The sequence below is a fragment of the Panthera onca genome, chromosome D1 (assembly GCF_046562875.1).
Source record: "Panthera onca isolate mPanOnc1 chromosome D1, mPanOnc1 haplotype 2, whole genome shotgun sequence".
NCBI lineage: Eukaryota > Metazoa > Chordata > Mammalia > Carnivora > Felidae > Panthera > Panthera onca.
In genome coordinates this window covers 26,912,025-26,936,346 of record NC_138348.1, presented here as the reverse complement: position 1 = coordinate 26,936,346, position 24,322 = coordinate 26,912,025, and the positions used below count along the sequence as shown (strand labels likewise).

The 24,322-nt window shown below is 42.2% G+C and overlaps 1 protein-coding gene across 1 annotated transcript in view; it reads left to right on the top strand.

The window, feature by feature from the left end:
• The first annotated feature begins 232 nt into the window (after positions 1-232).
• The window catches only part of CAT (catalase), a 36,637-nt gene continuing 12,547 nt past the window's right edge, over positions 233-24,322 (top strand). Inside the window, exons 1-8 of the mRNA XM_060606323.3 lie at positions 233-417; positions 13,910-14,081; positions 15,156-15,266; positions 16,469-16,599; positions 17,096-17,200; positions 17,802-17,927; positions 20,944-21,135; positions 21,818-21,970. Of these exons, the coding sequence (XP_060462306.1) occupies positions 352-417; positions 13,910-14,081; positions 15,156-15,266; positions 16,469-16,599; positions 17,096-17,200; positions 17,802-17,927; positions 20,944-21,135; positions 21,818-21,970 (1,056 nt within the window). The 5' untranslated portion in view covers positions 233-351. The remainder of the gene's footprint in view (positions 418-13,909; positions 14,082-15,155; positions 15,267-16,468; positions 16,600-17,095; positions 17,201-17,801; positions 17,928-20,943; positions 21,136-21,817; positions 21,971-24,322) is intronic.

Sequence of the window (24,322 nt, the reverse complement as noted above, 5' to 3'; positions counted from 1 at the left end):
CTTCGGGTTCACAAATCCCGCCGTTTGGGGGGGCGGAAGGGCGGGGCTCTCCCCGCTTTTCACACACCTCTCGGGCCTTTCCCAGTCCCCGGGTTGCGTCTCCCTCCCGGAGGCCCAGCGCCTGGCCCCTCTTCTCCCGCCCATATTTGGCTTCCAATCCCATCCTGCCTGGCGCTCGAGCGGCCAATCAGGAGGCGGCCCTCCCTCGGGGGACGGGGCGAGGGGCGGAGCTGAGTGGCGGAGCCTGCGGTCGCCTACTTCAGTCGCGCGGCGGTAGACTGGTTCTCCAGCGGAGGGTGGAGACGCGTCGCCGAGGCTGCCAGCAACGTTCTGCGAAGCCAGTCGGACACCATGGCGGACAGCCGGGATCCAGCCAGCGACCAGATGAAGCTCTGGAAGGAGCAGCGGGCCTCGCAGGTATACCCTGCGTCCCTCGAGCCGGCCTGAAGGTTTGCGCAGAGAGCTGGGCGTGGGCAAGTAACGGCCCGGCTTCTCCTGCGCTGCGGTGTGGAGAGGGGCAGTACCACTGATCACGGGCCGGGGTGGGCGCTGCTTTCCTGTTTCGAAGGACTGTTCCATTCGTGGGGAGAAGGGGAGAGGTTTCTGGGGCCGGGGGCACGCCTGCAGGATTTGTCGTCGGCCGCAGGGCGTGAGTGATTGGTTCCGATTTTTGCACTTCTGCCAGCTAGGACAGAGGTCGCAGCTTGAGGGAGGAATGAAGGCTCATGGGGAAAGAGGCAGAGAGCCGCAGCAAGAAAGGAAGTGGGGCGGGGGGGGGGGGGAGTGGGAATGGGGCTCCAGCCTTGACCTTGATCTGGCAATAACTACAAGCTTCCATATTTGACGTGGGGGCAGGGATCGTGTTTTATCATCTCGTCCCCAACACTGCTCACGATACCAGATACTCAGTACGCACTGCATTGAACGACTAAACACTCCTAACATCCATTATTCCATTTGCATTTAAAAAACACCATGCCTAACTTTGTAGAGCTGGAAGCGACAGTAGGGATTAATGGCGTTTATTCACACGTATTCTTTGAGAGCCTGCGTAATCACTGAGCCGAGACAAGGTGTACAAATGCCAGTGAGGCAAGAACGGTAGCATTGAGAAGCTCAAAGTCTAGTCAGGGAGACAACACAGATAAACAAATGATTAACATACAGGGAGCATGGTGAGGGCTCTAATAGAGGTTATCTGTAAAGTGTAAAGGGAATGACCGGACTTGGCTGGAAAATTTCCCAAAGCACGTGACATCTGAACGAGAGCTGTAACGATGAGAAGGCTTTCAGCTCAGTGGTGGTGGGTGAGGCATTCCTGGCCAGGATCCACAGGCGCAGTCTTAAAGAGCATCTTTGAGCAGGTTCGATCAGTTGAGAGTGCATCTGATCCGAGTCTTGTCATATTGGCCCACAGAGTCTGAGGGACTTGCCTAGTTCGCATGGCAGTTGGTTAATGGCAGAGGACGAGAGCCATGCTTTTTTCTCATCTTAATGCTCTTTCTCAAAAATAGGTTAGTATTCATGAACTGGGGTATTAATGCTAAGTGTCCATGGGTTGCTTTATTGTTCCCTGCTCTTGAGAAGGCTGTCTGTCATTCTCCTCTAAGGGCCTGGAACATCTCTCTTCTCATTTTGTCCTTTGTTATATGCCAGAAGGGTAGTTCAGTTTTTCATGAATTCCTAAAGTGAACCAGAGCGACTTAGAGTCTTATTAATTAAGGACAGGCAGCTAGTGGCAGAGTCAAGATTAGAACGTAGCTGGTGGGGCCAGGATTCTCTCCATATCCAGTGGTCACTAAATCCTGGTTCACGCTGAAGTTTTCATGATACTCTGTGAATTGAGAAAAATATGGACTATATGGTGAGTTTTTATAAGGCACAATTTATTCATTTTTAAAGGACCCCCCACGCCCCCCTTTGTTCTGAGACTAGCTTACCTCTTCATTTGGAGAATCAGTAACTGTTGTTAAGTCATTAAGACCCTACTGGTGATTTTCCCTACATGGTTGCCTATGTGTGAAACATCTGGCTCACAAAAGCACATCTATGATTGGGGGACTCATAGTCGAAATAGTGCTGTCTCCTCTGCCTGTGGTATGTCCATGCGCTGTATAGGTGGTCCTGATTGGCAGTCACTTCGATGTCTTGTTGCCCTTCACTCTTAGCTGCTCTGAGTGAAAACTACGTATTTTTTTGAGGTGATCCCCTCTCCTGATCTTCCAAAAGGAATTTCGCATAGGTAGCCTTTACAATTTTCCAGTGCTTTTGGTGGAAAATTTCAAACAGAGCAGTTGAAAGAATTGTGCAGTGTATACTTATGTATTCACCACATTTTGCTACGTATCTTTTATTGTTATTCTATCTGTCCATCTCTTTGTTCATCCATTAACCTTCCCCTTTTTGGGGATACATTTCAGATTAGATTTTAGACATCAGTAGACTTTACCCCTAAACACTAAGCCTGCAAATGAACAGAGTTCCGTGTTTGATTGTGTGTTTAAGGTAATACCTATAGTGAAGTGTACAAATATTAAGTGTACCATTCCAATGTATTTTGATAAACATATACACCTGTGAATCCTTTTCCCTCATCAAGACATATAGAAGGTTATTGTCACCCTGGAAAGTTCCTTCATGCTGCTTCCTAGTGATTTATTGCATCCCCTGCAATCTTGCCCCACGCAACCACTGTTTTGACTTTTTTTTTTTTAGCCATTGGCTTATGTACTTTTTTGTGTTAACACTTATGTACTTTTTTGTGTTAAATCTTTTTTTAAGATTTAAAAAAAGAAAAAAAATGTTTTAAGAGTCATTCATGTTGTTGCATGTATCAGGAGTTTGCTGTTTTTATTACTGAGTAGTATTCCACTAGATGAATATACATCACCATTTGTTTATCCCATTGCTGGACATGTGAGCTATTTCCAGTGTTGGGGTGTTATAAGTAAAGCTACCTTGAGAAGTCTCATACAAGTATTTTTGTGCACATTTCATTTCTCTTAGGAAATACCTAGCAGTAGAACTGCTGGGTGATGGGGTAAGTGAATATTTTATGAGAAACTGCTAAGCCTTTTTTTCCGCAGTGTTTGTACCATTTTACACTTCCATCAGCAGTGTGTGAGAGTTCCATTTGCTCTACATCCTGCCAACGTTGGTGTTACCAGCTTTTTAATTTCAGCCATTGTTGGAGGTATGAAATGATGTCTCTGTGGTTGTAATTTGCATTGTTCTGATGACGAAAGGTAGCTGTCTTTTCATGTGCTTAGTGACCATTGGTATGTGTTCTTTTGACATACCTGTTCAAATCTTTTGTCCTTTAAAAATTAGTTTTTAATTGTTGATTCATAGCTCATATTTTAAATCATACACAAGCTAAGCACTGCAATAATCTCCAAATCTCTAATGGTATAAACACATTAGAGATTTCTTTCTCTCTTACCTGATGAGCTAAAGTGGTTTGAGGTTGAAGAGATGGGGTGAGTACTCTACTGCCACAGTTATTGAATGTTCCAGGCAGAAGGAGTCTCCCCCTTTGACAATACTTGGCTTTAAAGGTTGCCCTGGGCATCACAGTCCAGCCATGGAAGATTAAGGACACGGAAGAGGGTATGTGGCAAGGTTAGGGACCAGGCTGGAAGTGGTGTAGGTCACTTCTACTCACATTCCATTGGCTGTGGTGCCACACCTGTTACATGACCACAGCTAACAGTGAGGGCACCTGGGAAATGCAGTCTACCTCTGTCCAGGTAGCCAGCACTACTATTTATCCGAACCATACATTCCATGTGAAAATCTGGCCATTTCTTATGATGGGGTGATGGGCAAGCAGATATAATCTTTTTTTAAAGATTATGTCATTTTTACCTTCTGGCATTAAAATATTCTTTGTTAGAAAATTATGATAGTAATGGATAATGTGTGTGTGTGTGTGTGTGTGTGTGTGTGTGTGTGTATTTCTTCTCTCTCCATACTTGGCAAATGCCTCTCTTTAAGTGGGCAGCTCTGTATCAACATCCTCCATTCCATTCCTTGTTTTTTTAGTTTTTTACTAGACTGTGAGAACTTGAAGTTTTGGAATTACTATAGGAAGGCACCCTGTTATCTCCTCCCTCAAGAACCAGTTGCAGAATGCCAAGCTGGGCGTATCCTCCTTTGGAACCAAAGTGTCAACCAATGTGAAAACAGTTTATTGGGAATCTCTCCTTGTAGTCAGATTTTGTTGCTAAAAAGTGAATTAGAAGCTTCGTAAACCTTAATAAGTGATCACTGAATCAAATGTTATAGGTATGACTTGGATTTTCTTAAAAATCTTTATTTCAGGGCGCCTGGGTGGCTCAGTTGGTTAAGAGTCCAACTTCGGCTCAGGTCATGGTCTTGTGGTTCGTGGGTTCAAACCTGTGTCAGGCTCTGTGCTGGAGCCTACTCTTGTGTCTTCCTCTCTTTCTGCCCCTCCCCCACTCATATTCTCTCTTTCTCTCTCTCTCTCTCTCTCTCTCTCTCTCTCTCCCTCTCTCAGAAATAAACATTAAAAAAAATCTTTATTTCTCCTTCTCTCAAAATTCATTGAAGGGAAGGAATTGGTTTTCCAGGTATTCCCAGTCACGTTGGATGAGCTTAAATAGGAACATTCTTGCTCATCAATTAGAATATTCTTCCTTTTGGATACTTAGGCTTAATTAGTAGCTTCTGATCCCTTTAAAATTGGAGAATTTGAACAGTTCAAGCTTTACCTTAAAAATTTTTTTTTTTCTTAATGTTTATTTATTTTTGACAGAGAGACAGAGCATGAGCAGGGGAGGGGCAGAAAGAGAGGGAGACACAGAATCCGAAGCAGGTTCCAGGCTCTGAGCGGTCAGCACAGAGCCTGAGCGGTCAGCACAGAGCCTGACACAGGTCTCGAATTCACAGACTACGAGATCATGACCTGGGTCGAAGTCAGATGCTCAACCGACTGAGCCACCCAGGCGCCCCCAAGCTTTACCTTTTTTAAATGGTTCCATGGGGCGCCTGGGTGGCGCAGTCGGTTGAGCGTCCGACTTCAGCCAGGTCACGATCTCGCGGTCTGTGAGTTCGAGCCCCGCGTCAGGCTCTGGGCGGATGGCTCGGAGCCTGGAGCCTGTTTCCGATTCTGTGTCTCCCTCTCTCTCTGCCCCTCCCCTGTTCATGCTCTGTCTCTCTCTGTCCCAAAAATAAATTAAAAAAAAAAAAAAAAAAAAAAATGGTTCCTTTATTACCTGGGAGAGAGATTGGGTCTTAGTCCATCCATTCCTATCACTGAGTCGTAAGACAGAGCTCATGAGGATTTATGTATCTTTCAGGGTAATTTGATAATACCTACATCAATATCACACTGCCAGCATTTGGGATGGAGAAGGGGTGATTTACAACTCCTTGTGCACATGTGCTTTTTTTTTCTTTTGGGAATTACATAGGAGTGGATGGCGGGGTCATTATGTGGCAGTGAGAGAGACATGAGAAGTGGAATCAAAATTTCTAAGCTTTCATGTGTTTAGCCAGCATGTAGACCACTCTATATTTTTCTCCAGGTAAGAAAAGAGTGGCTGATGGCAAAAGGTAAAACAAGCAGATCTTTAGTTTTGTTTATTTTATTCTTGGTTTTGTTCTTTATTTTCCTCCCGAGTATTGTGACTGCTATGGTTTCTAATAAAAAGAGTCAAGGAATCATTTACATTTGTGGATCAATTATCCTTCATTTTTTGAGCCTTTTGTTACCATTTACTCTTATTCCCTACTGTTTCGAAAGATTAAAGGACTAGGCCAGTTCTTAGTGCCCCCGTACTTATTTTAGACAGTTACCGAGGCAGAGAAAAACCTTTTGCAATAGCTATTCTTTTGTGTATTTTAAAGGTTTTATTATTGATAGGATTATTCTAAATGTTTGCTAATGATTGAAAATCAATAGCAATATTTTGACCATTTCTTAATGGAGACGTTAACAGCTCACCAAGAAGAGAGAAAAAAACCATTGGCAACTATCATGACCCTTTTGCTATTACACATACTAATATGAAACAGCAAACAGTCTTGCTTGGAAAACAGACATGTCTCCTTGGGGCGGAGGAGGAGGTGTGTTCAGTGTGTGTGCGCAGAGATCCAGCCATGTGACCTTTAAGTCTGACATTTATCTCCCTTGTAAAAGGCAACTTTTGTTTCATTTCTTCTTGAATGAAAACTACCCACTAGTTCTCTTTCCTGGGATCCTTGGAATCACTTTTTATTTTCTTTCGCACACTTTTGTTTCATTTCTTCTTGAATGAAAACTACCCACTAGTTCTCTTTCCTGGGATCCTTGGAATCACTTTTTATTTTCTTTCGTCGTTTGCTCCTCCTCCCTTCCCCCACTCAGTTCAACTCCGTGGACAGGCAATTCTTGTTGTGCCTGATAGATCTTACTGTTCCTTGCTCAGGGCATTGTTAGTCTGAGGCCATAAAGGTTGCAGATGTGGTAGCAAGGCACTGCTGAAATGGCCTGTTCAGAAGCTTTCAGATACTTTGTTTAGTACCAACAGGATCCCTTTGTGTTCTTTGTTAAGAACACAGTTGGGATATTGTAATAACATTGTAGGGTGACAGATGGTGACCACACTTATCAAGGTGAGCATTGAGTAATGATAGAATTATGGAATCAATATGTTGTAGATGTATGTTAATTATACTTAAAAAAAACAGCTTGATTTTTTTTCTTACCCTTTTTGGATTTCACTTTTTCCATGGTACGTTATTTAATTTTTTTTTTTTTTTGAGTGGCAGCAGCCTAGATGGAGGATATAGGATAACTTAGACAATGAGTAAAATAAAATGAAAATTGGTCTTGCTTCTTGAACTCAGAATGACCAACTGGCATGGCATTGACTTTATACCATGGTGGCTTGACCATGATGAAGTCAGCTTGCAAAACAAAGTGTATCCCATTGATGAAGTCCCCACGCCTAGCCCAGAAAGCATAGCTTTCAGTCATGAAGGCTATCAGAAACATTTCCTAGTGCTATCAATTCACGTATTTTATGCTTGTGAATCACCCTGGTGTGATGTGGCATTAAGGGGGGCACCTTCTGATGTTTGGAATGTTTTAAGGTTAATAAAAAAAAAAAGCCTATCAGGCTGAGTTAGGAATTTAGGATTAAATAGCCTACATGGTAGTTAGGGTTTTCCACATTTTCTGGTGACGATAAGCCCTCTCTGGGCAGGAGCCAGCATTAACCATCTGGCTGGTTGCCTCGTGTGTGTTTTGTGTACAGGGCTGAGCTCTGCTTTGTCTTGACCAAACGGTTTAGGGTGGCAGACGGATTCAATCCGGAGTGTGGTCAGAATGAGCACCCATGTGTTAGGGTGACTGATGCAGCCCCCCCTTTCTCTTCCTTCAACTTCTTCCTTATTTCTTTTATCAGACACTTCTCTTTGATTCTTGATTTAAGAAAACTCTGAAACTTTATATTGCGGAAGATTTCAAACCAGAACTGAAGTAGAGAGGATTGTGTAATGAGTCTGCCCAGTGCCTGTGTCTCCAAAAGATAAGGACTCTTTAAGAATACCATTGTCGCATCTAGAAAAGTGAGTAGTAATCGCTTACTGTCCTCAGCCAGTCAGTGTGTTCACTTACCTTGATTGTGCAGAAGAGAGTTTACCTATATACCAGAGAAGACGGTCTCTAGAAAGGCCTACCTGCAAGGCTGGCCCTGGGCTGCAGTCTGGAAGTTGGATTTCAGAACGGCTCCCCCCACCTGAACTGATAAGAATGGCTGACCATGCCAAAGGGTGCAAACAATGTGGTTTATGTACCGAACACCTGCTTTCCTTCTGGGAGCCAGGGGGCACCTCCATGATCAGCTCCTTATGTAAATCCCTGGGCACTGAGTCTCTCATGAGCTTTCCCACTAGACAGCATTTCGCATGTGTTGCTACAACTCGCTGGGGGATTAAGCGTGTCCCATGTGACTCCCCTGGGAGAGGACTCTGGAAGCTTGCGCTGGTTTCCTCCGGACTTCACTCCATTGTGCCTTTTCTCCTTGCTAGGGTTTTGCTTTGTATTAAAATGCTGTAAAAATTATAGCCCGAGTATGACTAGCTGCGACCCCTCCTAGGGAGTCACCTAGAGGTGGGTGGTCTTTGGGGACCCTTGACATGTCTGTCTGTCTCTTTTAGAATGCTTTGTTCAGAATAAGGTTAACACATTGCATTAATTGGTATGTCTTTTAAGCTCCTCTTTATCTTCTGGTGGTTGTAAACACAGTTTATGGTGGTTTAGTGAAGCAGTGAAGGGTCAGGCTTTACAGTCAGATAGGAGTCAGATTATGGTCTGACTGCTTGTGGGCAGGTTACTTCACCTCCCTCCCCCATGGTTTCCCCATTTTAAAAATGGGATAATAATTCTCCCCACCTTGAAGGCTTGTTGAGGATTCATTTATGTAATATATATGTGTAAATTAATGTATGTTGATTACCCAGCACATAGAATGTCTACAGGACATGTGAGCTGTGTTGTTTAAAGAAATGTTATAGTGGTATGGTTAAAAGTTTGGGTTCTTGAGCAAGTTTGCTTGGGTTAAATTCTGATTCTGACCTTTTCTAGGTGGGTGACTTGGAGGGAGTTGCATAACTTCTCTGTGCCTCAGTTTCCTTTATTGTATGATGGGAATTATAATAGTCCTTAATTAAGAGAGCTTGTGATAACCCAGGTCGAGTTTAGAACAATGCCTGCTTAGTAAGCTGTTATTACTGTTGTTCTGCGGTTTGAGAATGTCTAATGAGAATGTCTAATGAGAATGAGAATGTCTAATGTCACATGTACATTCCATACCCAAGCCGAAACAAGGAGTCAGTGGGATGAGTAAGTTCCAAGTGTGAATTGGAGATTGTGGCTTGGGAATTTTGGCCAAGAGAGCTTGCTGAGATTTTAACCCCTGTGTTGAATTTACTCCTTGCATTTAGGCAATGAAGATTACCAGGCCTCCCCCTGGGAGAGCAGGATGTGTGCTGAAGGATGTGTGCTGCCTGTGGTTTCTAAAGGGGAAAGGAGTGGGGTCCCTGTGCAGGCCTGGATTCTTTTCCCAAACTGCCCACTCAGGGAAGTCTCTCCCCTTCCATGGAATGGACCAGGAGGCACTCTGCTATCTCTCCCACTTCCCCAGAGAAATTTGAGGGCCAAGACAGTCTTCGGTCTTCTGTACATGGGTCTGCACATTGTAGGTACTTGATGAACCTTTGTTGAATAAATGTAGTGTTTTAAGCAATAATTTTCTAGAAAATATCAGGCATATTCTGTGTTGGACTCTGAGAATGAGAAGCTGTGTCATTATGACTCCTTTGGGACTGAAAGTTAGGGAGGGGCGTATTACCAGTCTTTATCTATTAAAAAACAGGAGAACGATATTTAGTGAGTTCTTGGGCCTTCTGTGCGCCGAGGGCACTAATAAGTGGAAACTACATCAATAAAATATTTTATCAGAGAAAGCCAACCTTACTCCTCCCAGGAAAATTTCTTCATTCATAGCTTAACTCCAGCCAAAAGATACAAAGGGCAAAGCCAAAATGGAATTTTACTTTGAGTCCCTACTTTTAATCATGGTGTCAGTTTTTAGCCAAGCCAAAGTACTTCTTTACCAGTTTCTGCAGCAGTTTTCATAACATTTGTCTGAAGGTGTTTGATCACAATTTGAAGTTATGAATTCAAATATTTCTTGTTTATTTCAGGGAGGGGAGATGCAGGGAAAGAGGTAAACTCTTGTTGCTTCCTCCTCCTACTTAGGGATAATCTTTCTTGGCCATTTTGGATTGGCCCATAGTTTAATTTATTCACACGTTGAATCCACAAGCATTTTTTTGTGTACTTGTTGATAACAGCATCGTGTCAGGTATCAGGGATATAGATGTAAAACAAGTATACTCTCTAGAGAGGAAAAACAGTGAAGCAGACTGGCAGTTATAAGGATTTTGTTCAGTGGGGTACAAGAAGATGCCCTTGGCCCAGCTCAAGGGATGGTGTAGGGGTGAGAGCAGGAAGAGTGGTTCAGGAGAAGCGTGTATGAATATCAGGAATAATTGGCAGCCAGAAGGATGTAAACACCTGAACAGGTACAAAAGCTGCTTTTCCTGAGAGAGAGAGAGCTCTTAGAATTATCCAGCAATTAAAAGCTTTTCTGTCATTAAAATTTCTAGTTCTAAAGTGATCTGAGTTTAAAAACAACAACAACAACATAATGATAATAATAATCAGCAAGTTGGAAGAAATCTCTTTGCCCATCCTGCTTCTTATATGTAACAAGTAAACCTGGGCTCCAACATTGAAATCTGTGTAAAATCAGTCAAAGTCTCTGATCATACATACAGCATCACTCATTACATGGGAATAATAACATGTCTCTCACTGGATTATTGGAGGCTTAAGTGAGGTGACTTATGCAAAGGTAGCTGGGATAAAGCCTTGCATATGACAGGTGCTCCAGAAATGGTGGTTATAAAGGGAAATTAGGAGTTCTGTACAGTTCTGTCAACTGCATTGATTCTCTGCCTTTCTTGATTAACTTTGGACTGGAAATGGCCACCCTCCATCCCATTAGCAGAGCAAGCTTAGAGCTTCCAGCTCTAAGCTTGTGATGTTGTTTCTGTTTAGTGTGTGTGAAGAAAGCTGTTAAAAATTAGGGTCTTTGATCTATTAGAGCAAGGAAGAGAGGCTGAGTGCTACATTTATAACTTTGAAACCCAGGTTTCATTTCTTAGCTTGATCGGTGTTGTGGTGGACATTCTTGCACAGGGTGGGAGGGAGGCCAAAACGCGGGAAAATTCCGGCATTCCTGCTTCCAAGTTTCCATGAGTCTGGGCCATCAGGGGAGACCGTCTCATTCTTCAGTTCTTCACTCAGCCATTCATTCATCCACCTTACTATGCATGTACCTCCTCTGGGCATAGTTTTTATTCTTGAGCCTATCACTCTGACCTGGTCCACAGGAGGGGACATGTGATGTGGTTTTATCGCTTCCATGAGTGATGGAGGGATGTACGTGACACTGACCTGTTTACCTTTCCTTTTCCTGAGCTTCTTTGTATCTCCTGTCATACTTTCCTCCTTTATGCGATGTCCCCTCTATTTATTTATAGTTTTAGATTTCCTTTAGTGCCATGTTTATATGTTGAAAAGAGCACAGGAAGGTGTGGACAAATTATTTGCTCAGATTCTTATTATTTTAATTGTAGTTCACCCCAAAGCTTTAAGTCAGTGGTTCTTAATCCTGGCTTCACTTAGGAATCACCTGGGGAGCTCAAAGCAATCCTGATGCCCAGGCCTCGTCCGGACTAATTATATCAGAAATTTCTAGGTGGATGACCCAGCTATCAGTATGCATTAAAAAGCTCCCCAGGTGGAGCGCCTGGGTGACTTAGTCGGTTGAGTGTCTGACTCTTGGTTTTAGCTCAGGTCATGATCCCATGATCCCAGGGTTGTGGGATCGAGCTCTGCATCGGGCTCTGTGCTAAGCATGGAGCCTGCTTAAGTCTTAAGATTCTCTCCCTCTGCCCCTCTTCTCTGCTCGCACTCACTCTCTCTAAGACAAAAACAAAAACAACAACTTTGCAGGTGATTCCAGTGACAGCCATAGTTGAAAATCAAGGTTTTAGGTTTCAACTAAAGGTGAACTTGTGCAATTTCTTCCTTCCTTTTTCTGATTCATTTTCTACTTTATTTTTTTTTAAGTTTACTTATTTATTTTGAGAGAGAGAGAGAGCATGCGTGAATGGGGGGGAGGGACAGAGAGAGAGAGAGGGAGAGAGAGACTCCCAAGCAGGCTCCGTGCTGTCAGCGCAGAGTGGGGCTTGGTACCATGAATGATGAGATCATGACCTGAACACCCATCAAGAGTCAGATGCTTAACCGACTGAGCCACCCAGGTGCCCCTCAGTTTCTACTTTAAATTAATAATAATAATAAAAAGTATATAGTATCCCATGTGTTAGTTCTTGTGTATCTTCAAAAGAGAGTGTGGCACGATTGGGTGGTATCTGCTCATTAGACCCTTAAACTTTCTTATGTTTGGGAGAGTTTGCAGCTGGGTGAGGAAGGGATAGGGTAAGAGAATCTGAATGGATGGCTGCACGTGTGCCATGGTTGTTAGAAAAAGATACCTAAAATGCTTTGCTTTTGTTATCAGAGCACGTTCACACAGCCAGTAAAACGTTAGCATGTGTGTGCCTTGTGTGGGGCCCTCATTTGGCATGAACTTAGCATTTTTAATCCATGCATTAACTCTAGGAGGTAGTTGTTTCTTGTCCATTTTACAGGTGAAAAGTTGAGACTCAGAAATAGTAAGTAATATGCTAGTACATACACAGAGCTAGCTGTACATACACAGTTGGACCTAGTGCTCACAGTTCCTCCACGGTTCTATGTTGGCCTCTTCCTATTTCCATGTGAATAGAACTCCGGTGGGCAGGGGGGTATCCTAGTGTGTGTATGAGTCTTGTTTATTAATTCTGCAGATTCCAAGATCTCTCTTATTCAGTGCATTTTCCCAAAGAGCTCATGGTATTTTTATAGTTTAAGTGACCCCTCTCCTCCTCATATCCCCTTGTAGAGAAGAGACAGGTATTGAGTTTATTTTACTACTCAGAGCGGGTGTGTCTCGAGAGCAGAAGTTATCCACTCCATTTCAGGTTTGCGAAAATTCTGTGCATAGTGCTTTTCTGGGCACAGGAAGCTGGAATCGTGGACTTCCATCACTGGACCTTTTTGAGTTGTTCCCCTAGAATGGAGGTGGCTTAGCTCTGCTTCACCCGCACATCTCCCCTGGTTTCCCAGAGGCCAGGGGAAGACATTGGAGAGACATTTGTCTCTGGTCAAGAGCAGAGTGTGTGACCCTAAAGCAAGATGATGCTAAGAGCTGTGCAGGATCACTAATTAAAACATACTGCTGGTCCCGTCCCAGAGAAGGGACAGCTGAGGGGCTTCCAGTGTAACTGATATTGAAGAATTGGGTGGATTAAAATGAATTCTTTAAAAAAAATGTTTTTTTTAATGTTTCTTTTTGAGAGAGACAGAGACAGAATGTGAGTGGCTTAGGGGCAGAGACAGAATCTGAAGCAGGTTTCAGGCTCCGAGCTTGTCAGCACAGAGCCTGACGTGGGGCTCGAACTCATGAGCTGTGAGATCATGCCCTGAGCTGAAGTCGGACGCTCAACTGACTGAGCCACCCAGGCGCCCCTAAAATAAATTCTTTATTACAGTGAAATAACCTGTCCCATTTCATGGACCTTTGACATCTTTAGCAAGTTAATACTATAATCCATCTTAACCATCAACGGCTTATTTTCAGTGACAATAAAAGCCATTGAATTTTTTGGGGTTTTGTTTGTTTGTTTGTTTTGGAATTGAAAAGAGATATTGGAGATAGCTGGTGTTTGCTGCTTGAGAGAAATGAGTGCACCATACAGGATGACCCAGTTTCACATCTGTAGCGGTCTTAAAGCATCCGCAAGCATTAGCCAGCATGGCTTCTCCGGAGACCATCTTCTTACTATCACTTGGACATTCAGTGTTGAGCACATATGATCTCTTTAGGGGGGTCCCCATCTGGGGGTTTCCAGCCCACTGGTGGCTGTATCTAGAGCAGGGGCCGAGCGAGGTGGCAGGCTAGTGAGCCTTCTTTCCACTCTTCAGAGCGGATTTCTTAGCAGATTGGGGTTGAGATTTTTCAAGGGTTTCCAAGACTGGCCTATACATTTCAGGCAATGGCATATCTTGTAGTATTTCAGCAGTTCAGACACAGGAAATTTAAAAAGAGCTGGAGCAGAAGGTATAAAAATTGGAAGGCGGCGTGCCCTCTGGCAGTGTAAATAATGGTTTGATTGTACTCAGTCTCTGCACACTTTTGTGTTCTTTTGTGTTTGTTCACTTTAGAAACCTGACGTCCTGACCACCGGGGCCGGTAATCCAATCGGAGACAAACTTAATGTTATTACAGCAGGGCCCCGGGGACCTCTTCTTGTTCAGGATGTGGTTTTCACTGATGAAATGGCTCACTTTGACCGGGAAAGAATTCCTGAGAGAGTCGTGCATGCTAAAGGCGCAGGTGAGAGCTGTGTTTATTTGTTGTGAAAGGATTGTTTCATAACACCTGGGTTAAAAATTTACCTTTCACAGGGTTTGGGCTTCTTTAATAGAAGCAGCAAATCTCCATTCTTGGGAGAAAGGGAAAAAAATGTCCATCAGGAGAGGAGCTCGTAATTAAATGATGGTTATTTCTCTGGATTGAACGTTATATGTAAAATGCTTCATTTTACTAAAAATGAAAGTAATCTTCCTTTTCTTCCATTATGCACTTTAGCGAAGAAATAAAAATATGAAAATAGAGACATGGGCATTCTGGAATTGTAGCTAGATTTAGATGGAGCCCTAATTGGCTACATAGTGGGAAGAATGGTGCAAAATTGAGGATAGTTGTGTTAGGGTGGTAGATTTCTGGTGATTTTTCCTTTTTGTCCAAAAGTTGTGAAAACTTTTATCTTGCTTTTATTACAGAAAAAAAAGATAGGGTGCTGTTTAGAATAAAGCCAAAAACTCAATTGGACAAGCAAGCTTGATGGGAAGGAAGAAAAAATTTTTCTCCTAGCTGCTTGCTTGGACTCCCGGTTAGAACTTTCTAGTTTTTTTTATTTTTTTCTTCCATCCCTCTCCAGCTTTTTCTGTGTGGCTTTTCCATCACGACTTTGGTATGCTGTTCAGTTTGTTGTTTGGCCTGTGGTGTCTTATTTGTGTTTATCCTATTCTTTCTTTCCCTGTGTTTTCTCCTCTTCTCCCTGTTCTTCTCTTTATCTCCTAGGTCCTACCTGTACTTCAAGGCCTCCTCAGGCCCTGTGTCCTTGGGTCAGCCTTGACTTGCTACTTCCACCCCCATTCGTCTCTTTTTCTTCTTGGCTCCAGCTGTGTAGCCCTTGGGTTACCGCTGAGTGGTAACAGGACTTTGCATTTTGTCCCCATTCATTTTGTGTTTGGCCATCTATCTCCCCTTCTCCCATCATCTCAGAAGCTCCCAGAAGGCCAGTGCCGAACCATCGGCTTCCCTTGTCACCTAGCTGCCTATTGGCAGTGGGCCCAGTGGTCTGTGATGGTCTCACGATGAGGGTTTCTGTGTCTTTCTCATTAGGAGCTTTTGGCTACTTCGAGGTCACTCATGACATTACCAAATACTGCAAAGCAAAGGTGTTTGAGCATATTGGAAAGAGGACTCCCATTGCGGTTCGATTCTCCACTGTCGGTAAGTCCATCTGTTTGCATGACTGGCACTGCGTAACTCAACCCTGTAGCTTATTTTGGGCATTTATAATTTCATGTCAAGAAAAGCGTATTAGAAGGTAGAAAAAAAAACACTTCTCCAAATTATACCAGGTTTTTACAGCAGAAAAATTGTTTCGAGCCGTGCAGGAAGTTACTTTTAATTCTGTTTGTTGAGGTCTTAGGAAATCACACTTATGCAGAGGCCACTACTGCAATTTGGTGACATTTGGAAAGAACCTTCCCACAAGTGGTTGCCTCAGATGGAAATGTGGAGTGGGAAGCTTATTCAGTAACCACAACAGCTACCCTTTATTGGGAATTAACTCCGTGCCATTCATCATTGGGCACTTTACAGACATTGTCTGTAATCTCATCTGTAGGATCTGCTTTGCAGGGTGGGGCTATTTCTATTTCTAGTGGTTAAGTGATTTTTTTCAGTAGCACGAGTAAGAATTAGATGTATCAACTACATCTTAATACACCACATGCATGAATAATTCTGTTTCTGTTTCAGTCTGTGCTTGTGCATTTTTAAAATACTGTGGATGCAAAAAATAAATGACGCTAAGAATAAGAATCTATATTTTAACTCATTTTCTTAATATTAACCTCATAATTTTGACAACTCACTTATTCTCTTTGTTTACTACCTTATTCTTTACAATTATTTTCTTCCTTTATTTTAATTTAAAATTTAATTACCTGTTTGAACTATTTTATGTTAAGTGGGTAATCTTTTCAGCTTTTACAGTTATGTAAAACTCTCCTTTTTTTTTTTTTTTTAAATGTTTTTTATTTATTTTTGAGACAGAGAAAGACAGAGCATGAGCAGGGGAGGGGCAGAGAGAGAGGGAAACACAGAATCTGAAGCAGGCTCCGGGCTCTGAGCTGTCTGCACAGAGCCCAACACCGGGCTCGAACTCACAAACCAGGAGATCATGACCTGAGCTGAAGTCGGACGCTCAACCGACTGAGCCACCCAGGCGCCCCAAAAACTCTCTCTTCTTAATCTCAATTATTTTGTTTAATTTGGGGACTGAATTGGCTGGCAGGTGGTAGAAATAATGGCTCAGGCACTTAAGTGACTGATTTCCTTCTAGGAAGTGGGTTGGAAAGCATAGATCCTAATGTTTTTTTATGACCTTAGGCTTATGCCTCATTTTTCCCATTTGAACCTTCTAGCTGGAGAGTCGGGCTCAGCTGACACAGTTCGGGACCCTCGTGGGTTTGCAGTGAAATTTTACACAGAGGATGGTAATTGGGATCTTGTTGGAAATAACACTCCCATTTTTTTCATCAGGGATGCCATACTGGTAGGTGATAAAGTATCTTGCACTCTACAAATGTTTGTTGATTTAAATTGGTTTCAGACAATCTGCTTTGACTGTCCTTTGAGGAGAGGCCTTGGGAAAAGCAGAAAGAAGAGAATTTGGGTTGGTTGGATTGCCTTTTAAAGCACATTTTTCTGTATTTAGTATCTTTTTATGAGATCAAGTAACAATTACTGTTGGTCCTCAGTTTGGCATTTCAAGATTCACTGACTTAATGGGAATAGTCCAGTTTTCCATGTAATGGGACTACTCCCATTAAGGCCATGAATGAAAAGAGGCACTTTGTCCTGGGAACATGTAGAGGGTAAATTTTGTTTTAGGGCTTGGCAGTGTGAAATTCTGGGATTATACTATTCAGAATTATCATCCAACAATTATAACAATTATATTGCTTACCTACCAATAGGCAATGTATAATGTAAGACACCATCACTCCGATAAACTTGATTTTTGGATTTTTGCCTCCTTTTCTGTTTAGTTTCCGTCCTTTATCCACAGTCAAAAGAGAAACCCTCAAACGCACCTGAAGGATCCGGACATGGTCTGGGACTTCTGGAGCCTGCGCCCTGAGTCTCTGCATCAGGTGGGGGCTCTCCTTTTTCACTGTATCAGAACATGTCACTGTAGTGCCATTTATGCCCCGTAGTGCCATTTCTCCAGTGCTGGTTATCTCACTGCACTTGGTTTCTGACTTTCTTTTTGGGAGGCTTCCTCAGGTTGCTTGATCCTGAAGAGTTTTATAATCTGCATTTGTTCATCTTCCCTCATTCATAGGCCTTAAATGATCTAGAAACATTATCAATTGATATCTCCCAATACTAAGGATTAAAGCCTCTAGTATGAAGTAAAGCTCTTTGTATCAGGGAGAGAAGGGAAAAGTGGTACCAAACACGTTTACTGTTAAAATAGATTTTGAATAACAAGTTAGCTAGTTTTCAGATTTGCTTTTGCTTTTCTTTATAGAATTTTGAGCCATGAGGCTAATGATTTACATATCATTCTGCTTTAAAATTCTTGTTATTTTGTATAAATGATACTAATGATAACCTTTCCTGTGGGTACTTGGTTAGTGTGCCCCATGTCATTAAGAGATTTTTTTGGAAACTTAGGAATGTCTTAAGAATCTAGGATGTTTTGATTGAAACTGAAAAAATTTAGGCTTTATTTACTTTTCTGTTTCTTAGGTTTCTTTCTTGTTCAGTGATCGAGGGATTCCAGATGGACACAGGCACATGAATGGATATGGATCGCATACTTTCAAGCTGGTTAATGCGAATGGAGAGGTAGTTTATTGCAAATTCCATTATAAGGTACGTGTTGCCTTTGGGGAAGAGGGGACAAAGCTCTCACCACCCATGTCTCCTTACTTCTCTTGAGGATTGGGCAGAGATCAAGGCCCTTTCCACCTTTCCCTTATGTCCACTCCGAAGGCTGGGAAGTATTGACTCAGTTGATCAGGACCATGACTCTTCTGTTGGCTATGCCCAAATGAACAGGTGTGCGCTGCCCTGTTAGGGGAACTGTGTGGGCTCTCTTTGGTCTCTTTCCATGTGGCCAGAGGGTAGGAACACACAGCTGCTCGCAACGGTCAAGCTCTCTTCTCATTCTGGGGTCCTGGGAGAAATGTGTAAATATTTGGGAAAATGCTCATTTCATGCTGGTTCTCTGGGTTAATGTTTCTGGTGCTGGCAGGTGCGTATCCATTCTCCCTGGAGAGGGAAGACCTAAGGTTTTGTTTTGGGCTCAAATGTAAGGAGATAATACAGGCCTTCATGCTATATGAAAGGAGATTTCTACCATGTTTAGCCTAGCTTTCTAGACTTCTTTGTTGGAGTTTAGAGTCAAGCCTTAGCAAACAGTAAAGTATTATGTTGCTTTGCCTTTCCTAGCCCAGAGTCATCGATTTGAGCATAGATACCTTTTGTGGTCCAGGAGGGGACAGTGGCAGAAATGGGGACTTCCTGTCTGTAATACCAGTCTCACCATTACTCTCAATGTCTGATGTTATCTTTCCAGAAACATTTCTTCTAACTTTTTAACTCCTCCATCCATTTATTTAGCATTTATCAAGGGTATATTCTGAATAGGGAAAAAAGTAAAATCAGTTACAAATGTAAGAAAATAAAAATTCTGGTTTTTTTTTTCATTTACTTTCATACAATCATATCAAATAACTTTCCTTCAGGGGAAGCTTTGAGAACATTTGAATTAATTGAAGTGTTTTAAAGGGCTCGTCTTTCTTACTATGATCTTGGCATTTGTTGCAATAAGCAGTATTCTCAGAGAACTCTAGAAGGTTATTTAAAGAATCTCTGGTTGCCTAAGAACATGTTTCCAAATACTACTGCTAAAATAAGCACAGACATAAGTGGACTGAGGACAAATGCAGTCTCCCTCTTAATGGTATCTGTCCCAAGACCTGTTCTTTCCTTCTGTCCTGTTTTAATCTTTATCTGAACAACTTATGTATGTATATCAAACAGGAAAACTGTCTCCCCTCTTTGTACTTATAACTTGGATCTATAATCTTTGGCAAGGAACAGTTTTAAGAAACAGTTGCCCTGTGGGCTTGTAAGTGCCAAGAGGAGAGGTGTAGTGTCACTGGAAGCCAGACTAAGTGACTGTGTCTGGTGCACCGGCATGGTGGTGGCTTTGTAGTTGGACCAGTCTGAATTCAACTCTTCCCTCTTCTGGATATCTGTGACTTGGTCTACTATTATTGAAAGTTCTCTGTGCTCCAGCTTTGTCACTCTAAAATTGGGATAATCATAGCAACTGTCCATGATCCTGCAAGGATTGGGTTGCTTATGGGTCTCTTCAGCAGAGGGCCCTGGGATGGCCTGAGACCTACTTGGATGTATCAGTCTGGATTATTCTGACCTATGGTTAGTCTTTTCTGAGCCCAAGGGAATTCAATTAAAATCAGAAAAGTATTGCAATATTATTGCACAATTTAATGGATTCGCTCTCTGGATGATCTGCAGATGGTGACCTCCAGTTTTAAATCTGGAAGGTGATTGTACTTCTGGTCTGATAGTAAGAAGAGTTCAGGTCTTGCCACTGGTTAGAGAGACTTGAGATTTCTGTGATAGAAAGAGTTTCAGAGTTCACTTTGCTGAGGAAATCTTTCGATGCTTGGCTTGTGGGGATCTTCAGAATAAGATATAGGTGGAAATCTGTTGAAGAGCAGTATGGTGTGATAATAGGAACACTGGTGACAGTGACTAACTTATTTGGTTTTTTTTTTTTTTTTTTTTTTTTTTTTCAACGTTTATTCATTTTTGGGACAGAGAGAGACAGAGCATGAACGGGGGAGGGACAGAGAGAGGGAGACACAGAATCGGAAACAGGCTCCAGGCTCTGAGCCATCAGCCCAGAGCCTGACGCGGGGCTCGAACTCACGGACCGTGAGATCGTGACCTGGCTGAAGTCGGACGCTTAACCGACTGCGCCACCCAGGCGCCCCACTTATTTGGGTTTTAATGGCTTGCTTGGCAAGTCAGAATACTAGTTTTGCCTACTCGTAGTCAGAGAATTGGTTCAGAGTGGCTCTACTGAAGTTCTTTTCAGCTGTATGAACTATGATTCTACGATTTCTTTTAAAAAAAGGAAGACAGTAGAGGTGGAGGGATGCTAGCTGAGCATAATCTCAGTAATTTATTTGAGCTATTATAAAACAGGGAGTTAAAAATTACTTCATGAAAAAAGATAGTCCTTTTATTAATTTTTTGCTCATTTAAACAATATTTTTTGCTCTTTTTTCTGATTTGAAAAGTAATATGAGTATAACAATTGAAATAATAGCCACCTGGAAAACAATTTTGATGTTCCTCAAGAAATCAAACATAGAATTACCATATTACCTGGCAACTTTATTTTGAGATATATACTCAAAAAAATCTACTGAAGTGGACACTTTAAAATGGTTAAAGTGGTACATTTTATGTTTTGTATATGTTACACCAAAAAGTTTTTGGCTTTTCTGAAGACAGTATCACAGCATTCTTATTATGGGTGAGACGTTGAAAATCAACTATATGTTAAGAGTTAAATTAAAAAAATTCAGGGTACAGAAAGGGAAAGAGAAGACTAATTTTAAATATGAAATGCACCTACAGAATCCCTGCATATTTAAAAGAATGAGGGTAACCAAGTGGAATTTCTTGTTGATAAATTCATATTTGGATCAGAGTTAAAGAGTGGAATTGTCACAAGGAAGGTCCAGTGTTTGTGTAGCATTGCTCATCCTCCTCAATGCATAACTGATTAAAGTTCCGTAACTTTGCCAGTACATTTCAGTGTGAGCTTCTTTCTCTCATTCTGCAGACTGACCAGGGCATCAAAAACCTTTCTGTTGAAGACGCAGCACGACTTTCCCAGGAAGATCCTGACTATGGCCTCCGGGACCTTTTCAATGCCATCGCCACAGGCAACTACCCCTCCTGGACTTTTTACATCCAGGTCATGACGTTCAGTGAGGCAGAAACCTTTCCATTTAATCCATTTGATGTCACCAAGGTGAGTCCGTTGACAGCCAAATTGTTTTCTTTTTTAAGTCTCTTTGTGCCTAATTTTACAGATTCCAGTCAAGCATTCATAATGATAGAGAAGTCATGTACAAAATGGCAGTGGTGCCTCTTTGGATTTTCCTAATCTGTGCATCACACTTCTAGTTCCTGTTTGCTGAGTTCACTGAGTTCTTCTGTGTGGCTTGATCTATCGTTGTTAGCAGGGAACAGATCTTGAAAAGCTGATGTAGGGGCGCCTGGGTGGCTCAGTCGGTTGAGCGCCGACTTCGGCTCAGGTCACGATCTCGCGGTCTGTGAGTTCGAGCCCCACATCGGGCCCCTGTGCTGACAGCTCAGAGCCCGGAGCCTGTTTCAGATTCTGTGTCTCCCTCTCTCTGGCCCTCCCCCATTCATGCTCTGTCTCTCTCTGTCTCAAAAATAAATAAACGTTAAAAAAAAATTAAAAAAAAAAAAAAAAGAAAAAAAAGAAAAGCTGATGTACTTGTGCCCAGGGAAGATGTCAATATTTACCATTAACTGTTGTGAAAGATTCAACCAATGTACTCAGTTGAAGTTCTTTTCATTTTATTGGATTAAAAAAATCACTATTTTCACTTATTATCGTGGGCTTCATTATATTAGTTTCCTGTAGTTAGTTGTCTGGTAATTGTGAATATGACATTTATTTTTAGGTTTGGCCTCACAACGACTACCCTCTTATCCCAGTTGGTAAACTGGTTTTAAACCGGAATCCAGTGAATTACTTTGCTGAGGTTGAACAGATGGCATTTGACCCGAGCAACATGCCACCTGGCATCGAGCCCAGCCCTGACAAAATGCTTCAGGTAAACCCGGTGGATTGAGATGTTCAGAGGCAGGAGCACACACATATGTGTGCGTGGGCGCACACGCACACACACACACACACACACACACACACACACTGTGTAATTTGGCCTGACTTTTGTATGAAGAATTAACCAAAACATCACTTAAATTTTCATCTAGGTCCTTAGTTTCCTCAGTTCCTGTGGGTCTGACTGAAGCATTCGTAGATTATAGTATTACAGTATAAAGCAAATTTCATAGTAAAGTCTCTCAGTATGTTAAGACTGACATTTAGTCTCTTAGTTTAAAAGAAGTTACATTAGAAAAACCTCAGTTATCCATAGAGTAAAGCACTCTTTGTTCAGTCTGTAATTGGTGGGAGGGAATATCATTAATTGATTATAACACCTTGGTCAGTATAACTTGATTCATTTCCTCTTCCATGGTGATGCTTGAATTTTTCCATCTGTAAAAGGAGACAGGAGATGGTTTTTATGAACTAAATGTCTGTTGCCACTGATTGAAGGCAGTGGGTTAATTTAACTATTTGTCTCAGTAATGTTCCTACTCATTCACTATTTTTTTTTAAATCACTTTCCATTATGCTCTTTCAAGAGTAGAAAGAGTAGGGGAGCCTGGGTGGCTCATTTGGTTAAGCGTCCGAATCTTGATTTCGACACCTATCATTATCTCTAGGTTCATGGGATTGAACCCAAGGTCAGGCTCTGCCCTGACAGCTCAGAACCTGCTTGGGATTCTCTCTCTCCCTCTCTCTATGCCTCTTCCATCCCCCCGCCCAAAGTAAATAAACATAAAAAAAAGAGTAGAAATAGGGAAAAATATTTTGGGGGGACCAGAAATCAGTAGGAAAATAATTGGTTTAATAATTAGTGAGTAAATCAATCTCTTGTGTTTTTGGACTCTGACCATGATACAGGGGTTAAAGATCATTACCCCAGATCAGACCATAGTGACAGATGGATGCTTCTTATATAAGTGTCCAAGTCCAGTTCAGGAGTCACTGTCCATGGAGACAAGCTAAGGTGCCCTGTATTTTTTTTAATAGAACCTTGTTTGATTTGACATTGGGAACATTTGGGACTTTTATAGAAAATAAGTTTTTGTTCGTTTTCAGTTCAATTTAACTACTATAAATTGAATACCTCTGTGTGTGGCAAACTGCCCTGGCTGCTATAACAGATATAAAGACTCACAATAACTATAATATAAAGCAGAAGGCCCCGTGAATCAGGAGAAATCTTGTCTGTTAGGAGGATGATGACAGAGTTTTGAGAATGAGCTATCATTTGAGATAGCTTTTGAAGAATGGATAGGATTTCAGTTTTCAACAGAGATGAAATGGGGCAGGAGAGAGACCTGAGTATAGATACAATGGTGGACCGTATTTAAACTGTAAGCAGTCACTTTTTCCTGAAGTAGAAGACGTAGGATTGGGTACATGGAACATACGTCAGAGGGGACTTCAGTGCTTAAGTAGAAGTTTGTACAGTTATACCTTTTAGGAAAAGAAGGTTTCTTCCGTTTTGAGAAATGTGATCTGTGATCAAGTAGCATCGCTCCAGTTGGTGACAGAACAAGAGAGAAGTGAAGGTTAGGGAGGAGAGAAGAAAGGCCAAGCAGAGTGCAGAGGATAGGCAGAAGTGCCTGTGTTGAAACTGGAAAGGAAAGGAAGCCAAGACAGCATGACCCTGGGCCCTCAACCTCCCCGCCTGGAGTTGGAAGGCGGCTGGACCGTGTGAAAGAGGTTAATGGGATTTGTCAAGGCATGAACTTGGCATGGGTAGAGCCAAGACTGCATAGCCTTGGTATTGAGGACACAGGGTGAGGAGCAAATGTCATCAAAATTCTTTTCACAATCCGTGTCACCATGGGTCTCTGGGACCACAGTGAGACATGGAGACAGTTAACAACACCGAGTCATACAATTAGAAGAGCACAGAAACATTGGGTGGAGGCCTAGGCCCAGGAGAAAGGACCACAGATCAAATACATGTTCTCTGCAACAAGAAAAAATAAATGTCTAAGCCATTTCATTGAAACTGTTGGGAAGAGAGTCCTGAGAAAAGATGATAAATGCAAACCATGCAATTATACGGGTGAATTGAGTTATATGAATGAATCATATAATTTCTATCAGCATTGTGGTTGTGGCAAACATGTATTTTATATTCAATGTGCTGTCTTTACAGTTTTTTAAAAGTGTGTTTAGAAAGTGAAAGGGCTTTATGTAGTAGGCACAGTCAAGATATCAGTCCCTAGCCCGGTTTTTCCACAACTTCTCAAGTCATTGGCTGTGAGTTCTAATGCCTTGGAGCATGTGAGGAGACATGTAGGGAAGAACCGTGATA